Source organism: Lynx rufus, unplaced genomic scaffold (assembly GCF_022079265.1).
Source record: "Lynx rufus isolate CCGP_SWC_20201006 ecotype Redwood Valley unplaced genomic scaffold, mLynRuf1.p SCAF_10, whole genome shotgun sequence".
Classification (NCBI taxonomy): domain Eukaryota; kingdom Metazoa; phylum Chordata; class Mammalia; order Carnivora; family Felidae; genus Lynx; species Lynx rufus.
Window position 1 is genome coordinate 758,935 of NW_025814824.1, and position 11,546 is coordinate 770,480.

Genomic DNA, 11,546 nt, shown 5'->3' on the forward strand with positions numbered 1-11,546 from the left:
GGCCAGCCCCTGCCTGCTGCCGACCTTCGCCTCACAGTCTTTCCTCACCCCTGGCGCGCACCGACACAGTGAAGCAAGTGTGACCGAGGGGCAGCTGTCCTCACTGACAGGGAAGACTCCTCTCCTCCTTCCCAGCAAGGGGCCAGGCTCCCACAGCTGACGGGGGAAGCCCAGCAGGAGGCACGTCCACCTGGCCGCAGCTCTCTGGCCACCGGCTGCCCGTGCGCTGCAGGTGCTCTGGCCCTTGGTGACCTGAGCTGTCAGTCCAGGGCCACACAGCTCCTGAGGGCCAGGCAGGGTCCACTCTGTCCCCTGGAGCCAGAGTGGAGGCCATGGCCCTGCACAGCACACGCAGCACCTCCTTACCCGCCAGGGCCGAAGCTCTCAGGCTCCCGCCCACCCCCATTTTGGGAAGCAACTCCGTCACAGCGAGCCACCGCGGACAGGACAGAAGAGGACACAGAGGCAGTGCAGGAGACTCCGGCACTTTACAGAGTGGAAGAGCCCTCACGTTTGCTTCACGACCCCTGGGCAACACATTCCACAGGCAGCAGAGCAGGGAGCGCCCAGGAGCGCAGCCCTGGAGGGCCGCGTGCTCCTAGTCTTTGGACGCCCACACCTACCTCTCCCCATGGCCAGACCCCGTGGGAAGGGCCACCTCAGCGCCTCCAGGACCCTCCAGACCCCACCTTCAGGCCCAAGTCTGGCCCCCGCATGCCCACGGCGGGCGGCCGCACAGACGGGTCCCCCAGAGCCCTCTAGCCCCAAGGATGCCACTCCATCCTCCAGGAGAATCCCCACAGGCCTCAGCCAAGTCAGGGCTCTGCCTGCCCCAAGCAAACACCTGAGGAGGCCTCCGATTGCCCTTCCCTCCTCCTCGAGAACCTGCCCTCTCAGGGACAGGCCACCCAGGCTCACAGCCTTGAGCAAAACTCAGCCTCTGTGCCTCGGTTCTCCCAGCTGTATAGTGGACACAACAAGGGGGCGACCCCAGGCTGGTGTGGGGTCTGCAGCAGTCAGTGGGGCATAGGAGGCTCTCACAGCACCTCCTTCATGGCTAAACTGACTCACAGCTGTACCTTCTGTGCAAAGACCTTCATGGGACCTAGTGCCTGAGAACCCCATCCTGAGCATCCTCAGTTTCCCCGATCACTGGGAGGGGAGATTATGAGAGGGAAGGAGGAAGGGAAGGAGGGAGTCAGTCTAGAACACAGAGCAGATGCTGCCACTCAGCTCAGCCGCTGAGTCTGCAGGACGGGAGGGACTCAGGTGCTGGAAGCTGGTTTTGGGAGCCGGGCTGGGGCAAGTCCAGAGGTGAGGTGGAGGCGGCTCCAAGAAGCGCCCAGGCCTCGAAGGGCAGGCGGGCCGGCCTTCCAGGAGCTGGGAGAGGCAGGGGTGGTGAGAGCAGCGAAGGCAGCCAGGACAAAGGAGGGAAGCAGCATGTGCTGGGTAAGCTGGGGCCATGACCCCAGGCAGCAGGCTCTGACGCCCAGGACCAAGGGATGGCAGGGAGGGAGCCAGGCCTGAGTGAGGCAGAGGGAAGGAGCTGACAACATGAACTGGCAAACACTAAGTAAACACCTACTGTGTGCCGGGCACCGTGCCCATCCCCTGACACCCTACAACTCACCAAATTCCACCTGCTGCTTCCTGGGACCTAAGCGCACTGACTGCACGTACTAGATCCTGATATGGCACACACAGCAGAGAGGGGACCCAGACCCACCTTCCTTCCTGAGACTACACAGGGACCCCTGCCCCCCAGCCCTCACATCCCTGAGCCCCACAGGCAGGAGCTGCTGCCCTAGCACACCTGCCCCCCTGAAACTGCAGCAGGGGACACGAAGTGAGGTGAGGCCATGGCCATCGGAGCGTCTGCCCCACCAGAGCGGGGAGGGGATACAGTGGGTCTTGGGATGGAGTGGGACCTTGTGAAGCCAGGTTCAATGACTACCAAATGCCTAGTCAAAAAGGGCCAGCAAGGACCCCCCCCACACACATGCACACTCACCACGGTGAGATACACACTCACACTAACCCAGTGACTGGCTTCAGGACACTCACCTGTGACCAGCCAGCCAGATTCCCTCCCTCAAAGACAGGACCACCTACAAAGGCTGGGCAGGAGTGCAAACGCCTCTGCTTGAAATAGAATCTGTCAGTAACTGAAACAACTTTAGCTCAAGAAATTAATTTTTTTTTTTTAACATTTATTCACTTTTGAGAGCATGAGCGGGGAGGAGCAGAGAGAGAGGGAGACACAGAATCCGAAGCAGTCTCCAGGCCCTGAGCTGGCAGCACAGAGCCCGATGCGGGGCTCGAATTCACGAACCGTGAGGTTATGACCTGAGCCGAAGTCTGATGCTCAACTGACTGAGCCACCCAGGCGCCCCCCATTTTTGTTCTTTTGAAACTTAATTTCTAGGGGCGCCTGGGTGGCTCAGTCGGTTGAGCGTCAGACTTCAGCTCAGGTCATAATCTCACGGTTTGTCAGTTCGAGCCCCGCATCGGGCTCTGTGCTGCTAGAACCTGGAGCCTGCTTCAGATTCTGTGTCTCTCTCTCTCTCTACCCCTCCCCTGCTCAGGCTCTCTCTCTCAAAAAGTGAATAAAGATTTAAAAAAAAAAAAAGAACAAAAATGTTCACCTCCCTACAGGACAAAAAAAAAGGCTCAACAAATATTGTCTTCTCAAATCTTGATTTTTTTAAAATAAGAGTTAACGTATCCAAATAAGACCCTGGCTAAAATTAAATAAGCTGATGAGAGTGTGGGCTGGCATGGGTGTGAGTGCCTGGTGCAAGCTTCCTGGCAGCACCCCTGACACTCTGACGCTCCTTTTTCTGGCCTCTGCCAGGACTTCCAGCTGAACTGTTCTTCCCTCACCTACAATGGGAGAAACTCAAGTTCAGGACAGTGAAGCCATATGTCCAAGGCCAAGGGGCCAGTCCGTGCAGGAGCTGGGGGGTGACATCAAACTAAGCAAGCAAGCACTTGAAGAACACGTGTGGAGACGGGCACACCACCCTCCTGATTCCCCCAGGATCCACCCTCCAGACACACCCCACGAAACACAGCCAAAATTCCTGTGCTGATCAAAACATTTGTGCCTGTGACAGTAAGGAGCTGACAACTGAAAGGCCCCTAAGTGGGGATAGTTCTTTCTGCTACAGTCTGTTCTGGTCTGTTCTTAAAGTGGGCATGACTGTGAGCTCCTGAACACAGAAAGGGACTGTACTTGCTGCGAGGGGGGGAGGTGCTCACCAAGCTGGGGGAGGGGAGGGCCCAGAGACCAGAATGGGGCCAATGGCGCTCCTGCCCCATACTCTCTCAGTCCCTCCACCCCGCCTCCCTCCATCAAGGCAGGTGCACCCCCTCACCCCACACACCAAGAAGGGGCCCTTGCAGCAGGGGCCAGGGGCCACCCCTCCTGCAGATGCAGTGCAGCCCAACCTGGCTGGGAGAAGGCACCAGTACCTGCTAACAGATGACAGGGCCACAGGTCCCATGTGCTGCCACCTGCCCCCCCCCCCGCCCCCCACATCAGTCAGTTTACTAACCAAACACCTGCTCTGCCTAGCACGGATCTAAGTACATGTGTGGACTAATTCATTCCCTCCTCCTCACTATCAGAAGGGAACCCTACTGTTCTCGCCAGCCAGGCAGGGAGGCTCTGAACCATACAGGCACCCATCCACGGCCACAGGAGGCAGAGGTGCCAGGAGGTGGGCAGTCAGGAAGGCAACCAGCATGGTGGATCCCAAGACCAAGGGCCAAGGGGAAGTGTCAGGTGGGGAAGGAACACGCTGTGGGAGAAACCAACAGGCCACACACCTGGCCATGCCTGGCCTTTGCGAACATAAAACTCACAACCAGTCTTTTCTGGGTGAGCAAGGCTGCAGAAAAAGGAGCTAAGGCTCCTGCCCGCGATCACAACACCAGCAACCAGCAGGGCCTGGATCCAAACCCGGCTGTTCCACTCAGAAAGCAACTTCTCCCTGCCCCCTCCCCCCCAACAGGGCTAAGAAGTCAGGGAGAAGTGGGAGAGAAGCTGGTTTAAGTCACCCAGAACTACTTCACCCAAGGCCTGCCCAACTCTCCCGTGAAGCTCGCAGGTAGCCTGGCGGGGGTGGGGGTGCGGGTCCCATCTCATCCCAGAGCGAAAATCAGAGGAGACACACGGCTCCTTCGGTGACAGACACCCATAGACCTGTCACCCGACCCTGGGACGGTAGCCAAGGCAGCCAAGACAGGAAGTAGGCGGGAAATGCACTGCATCCCAGAGAACTAATGGGGCGGGGGGACGTCACGGAGCTGAGTCTAGGAGGGACAAGGAGGACTCCAGTTATCGCAGATAACCACATTCAAGGGGAGCCCCGGTCAGGGCCCCTTCCCGGCCTCAGGGCGCTCACCCAAGACGCGGAAACACCCAGAGACCCGCGCTCTGCCTGGAGATGATGGAGGCCCAGGCCCGGCCTTTCCCAGCCGGGTTACCTGCATCCACCCCACGCCCCCATCCCCCCACCCGGAAAACCAAACAGCGCAGAGGACACCACCCCACCGTGCCCAAGGCCCGCAATCAGAAGCAAACAGGCTGGCGACACGGCCCGACCCGCAGCCCCTGCCCGCGGAGGCCAGGACCCCCGCACGCGCACGGTCCAACACTCCAGGGGTCTCCGCAGCCCCTCCTGGCGGGCCGCGCACGACGACCCTGGGCGCCCGGGTACCTGCCGGGGCCCTGCCCTTCCCGCGGTCTGGACTCTGCTGGGGGGCCGGCCCGGCGAGGGTCAGAGATCCGTTCGGAGGAAGGGGGTCCAGCCGGCCTGACTGGGGGGGTCGGGGTGGCCGCCCTCGCTCCTCACCTCCTTGAGCTGCTCCATCTCGCCGCGGATGGCCTCGTAATCCACCTCGAGCTCCTCGAACTGCAGCTTGAGCTGGTGCTTCTCCTCCAGCACCGCCAGCCCGTACTCGGCCGCCTGGATCTTCTCGCGCGTGGTCTCGGCCAGCTCGTGCGACAGCCGCTTCACCTCAGCGCGCAGCCACTCGGGCTGCGCCTCCATCACCAGCCGCGCGTACTCCTCCTCCTCCGACGGCGCCGACATGGTGGCCCGCGGCCGGCTCACGCTGCTCCCAGCGAGGGTCAGGCCGGGCTCCTGTCCGCCGCTGCCGTCGCTGCCGCCGCCCAGCCCGACGGCGCCCGGCCCGCCGCCGCGCAGCCGCAGTGCGCCCCTCGCCGCGCGGGGCACTGTGGGGGCCGTAGTCCCGCCCGCGCCCACTACAAGGCCCGTCGTGCCCCGCGTTGACGGGCTGGGGCGTGATTGGCTTGCGGCCTGCGCTGGAGCGGGCTCCTTCCAGCGCCGCTGCCTCCGTCTCCAACTCCCCGGGTATTGTTGGGGGAGGGGGCCGTCGTCTCGCCCCCGCGCCCACTACAAGACCCGTCGTGCCCCGCACCGCCACACCGCCGTGATTGGCCCTGGCCTAGCGTGTCAGGCCTCCCAGTGCCGTCACTTCCGCCGCGGCCGCCAGGAGTATTGTGGGAGTTGTAGTTCCGCCCTCGTCCGCGCCCGAGCCGGTGCAGGGCGCCGCTGTCCCGCCTACTTGCCGGTGGAGATTGGCTCCCCGCCCTCGGTGGTAGGGAAATATTGAATGTCTTCCCACGTTTACGCCTTCTTTCATTTCTTTCAGCAGTGTTTCGTAATTTTCAGCCTACAAACCTTTGCCTCCTTGGTTTAGTCTCTAAGTACTATTTTCTGATGTAAATGGCATCGTTTTCTTAATTTCCTTATCTGCTTGTTCATCGTTACTGTATAGAAATGCACCTGAGTTTTGGTGTGTTGATTTGGTATCCTATCCTGAATTTATTAGGTCAAATAGTTCCTTTAGGTGTTGATGTGGAACCTAGGGTTTTCTCCATAGAAGATCATGTCATCTGTGGACAAAGACAATTTTACTTTTTCCTGTCCAATTTAGATGCCTTTTATTCCTTTTTCTTGTCTAATTGTTATGGCTGGGACTCCCAGTACTATATTGAATACAAGTGCAGATAGCAGGCATCTTTGTCTTCTTCCTGACCCTAGGAAGAAAGCTTTCAGTCTTTCACTGTTAAGTATGATGTTCATGTGGGTTTTTCATATATGGCTTTTATCATACTGAGGTAGCTCCCTTCTATTCCTTGTCTGTTGAGTGTTTGTATCATGAAAGGGTGTCAGACTTTGTCACACGGTTTTCTGCATCAATTGAGATGATCATGTGGGTTTTTTCCCCTTCATTCTGTTAATGTGTTTTGCACTGGTTGATTTTCATATGTTGAACCATCCTTGCATCGTGGAAATAAATCCCTTTTGGTCATGGTGTATAATCTTTTAATATGTAGGAGAATTTGGTTGACAAGTATTTTGTTAAGGATTTTTGCATTAATATTCATAAGAAATAAATGGTTGTAAGGAAGGTATTTTAAAAGGTATATGAGGGGGCGCCTGGGTGGCGCAGTCGGTTAAGCGTCCGACTTCAGCCAGGTCACGATCTCGCAGTCCGTGAGTTCGAGCCCCGCGTCAGGCTCTGGGCTGATGGCTCAGAGCCTGGAGCCTATTTCCGATTCTGTGTCTCCCTCTCTCTCTGCCCCTCCCCCGTTCATGCTCTGTCTCTCTCTGTCCCAAAAATAAATAAACGTTGAAAAAAAAAAATTTAAAAAAATAAATAAATAAATAAAAGGTATATGAAAATTACCCAACTACCCTGGTTAGGAAGATGGGACTAAGTAGAACTAAACGTGATACGGTGTAAAGTGGGGGGAAGAAACAGAAGAGAGGGTCCCTGTGCTCCCAATGCTGGAACTGGCCCTTGCACACTGCCCACAGAACTGGAAGAGAGGTGGAATCACTGTGGTTTGAATGGTGTGGGGAATTACTTTTTCTTTGAACATTTTTAAAAAGGAATTATTGTTAATTTTAGGTGTGATTAATACATAGGAAGATGCCCTTTGGGCTATAAATGCATCCAAAGTATTTATGGGCAGAGCACAGGATGCTTTGAGTTTGTTTTAATCCAGAAGAAGGGACAATGGGGTTGATGAATGAAGCAGTTGTTGGTGGCAGCTCGAGTGCAGTACGTGCACACGCTGCTCATTATGCTCTAGACTTCTGCATCTATTTTGAAATTCTTTCAATAAAAATTTTCAAATCTTTTAATGTTAAAATGACATTATCTTCATTAAAAAAGTCATTTCCCTGGTGGTTCAGTCGGTTAAGCATCCGACTTTGGCTCAGGTCATGATCTCACTGCTCGTGAGTTCGAGTCCCGCATCAGGCTCTGTGCTGACAGCCCAGAGCCTGGAGCCTGTTTCAGATTCTGTGTCTCCCCCTCTCTCTCTGCCTCTCTCTCTCTCTCTCTCTCTCTCTCTCTCTCTCTCTCTCAGAAATAAACATTAAAAAAATTAAAAATCATTTCCTGTCTCTGCTCCGATGTGTCAGCCTGCCATCTGTCACTTGACTTCTAGTGGCTACCCATGCTAGGGATAGATGCATGGCCAGTGGATGTGAATTCTGACCTCATGCTTCAACCTACTTCTTATTTTAAATTGATCTATTGGTAACAATTTATCAGCTGCTTTCATGTGCCTGCCTACAAAATTTATTTTTTTAATGTTGTTATGGTGTTTAGGTAATATGCACGTGTTTAGAAGTTCAGTTTAAAAGAATATACAAATACACACCTATCAGAATGGCTATAATAGAAAAAAAAGTGGCAGCAACAAATGCTGGCAAAGATGTAGGGAAATAATCACTCATACATTGCTTTTGGGAAAGTGGTTTGGCCTTTTCGTATAAAACCAAATGCCTATGCTGTTGCCATAGGATTCAATAATTGCATTCCTGGGAATTTATCTCAAAGAGATAAAACTTGTGTTCACACAAAAATGTGTACACAAATGTTCACAGCAGCTTTCTCTGTAAAAATCCCAAACTGGAAACAACCCAAAATATCTTTCTTCGGGTTAATGGTTAAAAAAAAACAAAACTGTGGTACATCCATACCGTGAAATACTACTCAGTACTAGAAGGAATGAGCTATGGATATACACAACAACATGGGTGAATATCCAGAGAAATACACTGAATGAAAAAAGCCAATCCCCAAAGGATGCACAATGTATGATTCCATTTACATGACACTCTTGAAACAACAAAATTAAGGAACACATTAGTGGTTGCCAGGGGGTGGGGTTTGGAGGGCATGTGAGGGAATAAAAGGGCAGTTTGAGGGACCCTCGTGATCATGTAAATGTTCTGTATCTTGCCGCGATGCACAACAGAAATGTACACATGTGATAGAATTGCACAGAACGCACAAGTCAGTACATGGAAACCTAGTGAGACCTGAATTAGATGGGTGGCTTGTGCCGAGCCCAGCCTCCTGTTTGTGTTGTTGCACCTGTACTATAGTTACAAGAAACATAACTGAGAAATATAACCTGAGAAAATATGGTATGGCTTTTATTTGATGAGAAAGGTCTTAACCCAAAGTGCTCATTTCTGTGAGATAAAAGAAACTCATAATAAAATTATACATATTTGTATAAATGAAAAAATACACAGAGGAAAGTAAACCCCCCTCAAGGAGATACACAAGCATATATTTCTTCTCATTAAAAAAAAAAAATGATAGTGTGTGAAACTCACTGTTACCTACCAGCATATACTTTTACGGCCGACTACTTACTCCGTGATATGGGTGTTCCATACTTCCACTCCACCCATGGACGCTTAGGTTGTTTCTGGTCTTTTACAAAAACACCAGTGTAGCAATAAATGTCCTCACTCCTCACCTTTTGGGCCTGTACGACTCTCTGGTTCCTAGAAGGAGAATGGTACGGCAGGTAAAAGGTGAAAGTGGCTGAGTTAGGACTGCCACGGCTGTTCAGTGACACGGCTGCTGGAATGGGGGCTGCTTTGGGAGGCTTTCCCAGTCCGGCTTCTGACTGATGAGTGGACACCTGGGCTTTCTCCCAGGACCTCATCTCTGTGCTCAAGTGCACAGTGCGGGGGATCCTCCTGCTTGAGGAGAGAGCTCTGGCGGGGCCATCCATTTGAGATTGTCATCCCACAGTCGAGCTTGTCTGCAAGGACTTCTGCCTCTCCACAGCCCCTTGCCCTGTGAAGTTCTGACATACTCCCCAAGTTGATCTATAGATTTCACAAAATCCCTATCAAACATCCAGCTGGCTTTTTTCTTTCTTTCTTTCTTTCCTTTTTCTTCCCCCCAGAAATTGATTAATGGAATAAAATTGAGAGTACATAAAGTGACCCACACTTTTATGGTGCGTTGATTTTCAACAAATCCTTTTGAGTCAACAAGATAGTCCACACACGAAAGAATGAAGGTGGAACCCCGCCTCACACCAGATGTGAAATTAAATGAGTCAAATACCCAAATGGGAGATCAAAGCTATGATACTCTTAGAAGACAACATAAGTATAAATCTTTGTGACTTTGGTTTCTTGGATGTGACACCACAAGCTCAAGCACACAGGACAAAGAAAAGAAAGATAAAGTGGACTCCACCAAATTTAAAATCTGTGGTCCAGAAGACAATATTAAGAACGGTGGGGACAAAGTGTTTCAAATTACAAGGTCTGACATGCAAAACTGAGGGCAGGTGGACTTGGAAATCCAGCTCTTGGATGCTGGCGGCAGGCGCCCTCTCCTGGCCGCATGCGGCTCTGGGCCTAGCGCCCTCCCTGGACAAGACTGGGGGTAGGGTTTTCAGGGAGCAGGAATAGAAGGGGTAGAAGGACAGAGGAGGTGGGTTCTGGAGGGAGAGGGGCGGGGAAGTAGGAGAAATCTTCCTGCGGGAGCACTGCACTTTAATAAGCCACCAACAGGGGCGCCTGGGTGGCGCAGTCGGTTAAGCGGCCGACTTCGGCTCAGGTCACGATCTCGCGGTCTGTGAGTTCGAGCCCCGCGTCGGGCTCTGGGCTGACGGCTCAGAGCCTGGAGCCTGTTTCCGATTCTGTGTCTCCCTCTCTCTCTGCCCCTCCCCTGTTCATGCTCTGTCTCTCTCTGTCCCAAAAATAAATAAATAAAACGTTGAAAAAAAAAATTTAATAAGCCACCAACACCACCCATATTCAAGCCAGCTTTGGCCACCAAAATGACACGAACTGGGTGGCTTACGCAACAGACTTGTATTTCTGACCACCCGAGAGGCTGTGCCAGATTAGGATGCCAGCATGCTAGATTAGGATGCCAGCATGCTTGGGTTCTGGTGAGGCCTCCTCCTGGCTTATAGGTGGCCAGCTTCTCCCTGTGTCCTCATGTTGCAGAGAGAGTGAGCTCGGGTGTCCCTTCTCCTTTTTATAAAGGCACTAATCCTATTGGATTAGGGCTCCACCCTAGTAAGCTGATTTAACCTTGACCACCTCTTCTAGGCCCTATCTCTACTGCCACACTGGGGACTAGGATTTCAACGCGTGAGTTTTAGGGGTAAACAATAAGGTCCACGACAACAAGAATAATAGATATCATTATGTTATCAGGTGTTATGCTGGTAGATTTTTAACAACCAGCTTTAACAACCTGTTAAAAAATAAAGCTCTGAGTTGTAGTATTTTGTTATTTCTGCACTCTAAATACTGCCCCTGTGGCCAATTTCTCGCTATGATGGAAACTATACTCTAGAAGCAGCCTTGGAAAGTGATGAGTGGTGGCAACAATGTTTCCCCACACAGATACACACAAGATACACAGATACACAGTGTTTCCCCACACAGATAAATACACATAAGTAACCTCAAGAGCACAGTAATAGTAAAATGCAGCAAAGTAATTAGAAACTGATGAGTCTTGTGAATTTAGTGTGCTTTTAATATAACCTGTTAGGTTGTAAGTGGATATAATTGAACATTTAATGGAGGCTAATTTTAACAACAGACTCCAGAGTTCCTGCACACTTAATAGTGGCCTCCTGCAGCCAATGTGGTCAGCATGCAGTGACTCCATGTGATGGGCCATACACCGACACTTTATTACTATTACTGTTTTCATAATAATTAGATATCATTTGTTGAGCACCTACTTTATTCTAAGTTATCTTCAACTACTAGTATTTATTTTATTTAATCCTTACAAAAGCCTATGGAGTAGCTATTAACCCCAGTTTTCAGATGAGGAAACTGAAGGACAGAGTTAGAATGTGATGGCCATGGGTTTGGACCCCTGAATGAGAGAAGGGGGAAGGGGAGTCTGCCGTCCCACTTAGCATCACCCCGCTGCCACGTAAATTTGCTTCATGTCTTGTCCCACCCCCAGGTCCTCCTGGATCCCCAGCCAACATGACATTTCGGACTGGATTTCCAAGGCCCTGTTAAACACGGCTCACCCTGTATGGGATCCCCATTTTTCCAGGCTCTCACCCAAACTGATGCTGTGAAGATCTGTGGTATTCCCAGGCCGCCAGGACTGGAACTCTTTCCCGTGTTGGAAGAATTACCAAAGTGTGAGTTGATGGAAGATAAGCTGATCTCCTAGTACCAAAGCCTAAAGATGGGTCG

The 11,546-nt window shown here is 52.1% G+C and overlaps 1 protein-coding gene across 2 annotated transcripts in view; it reads right to left on the bottom strand.

The window, feature by feature from the left end:
- BICD2 (BICD cargo adaptor 2) overlaps nucleotides 1-5,175 on the bottom strand; it is a 45,578-nt gene extending 40,403 nt beyond the window's left edge. For both annotated transcript variants that reach the window (XM_047100523.1, XM_047100522.1), the window contains exon 1: nucleotides 4,860-5,175. In XM_047100523.1, coding sequence (XP_046956479.1) covers nucleotides 4,860-5,099 — 240 coding nt within the window. In that variant the 5' untranslated portion in view covers nucleotides 5,100-5,175. The remainder of the gene's footprint in view (nucleotides 1-4,859) is intronic.
- Between the last annotated feature and the right edge of the window lie 6,371 nt (nucleotides 5,176-11,546).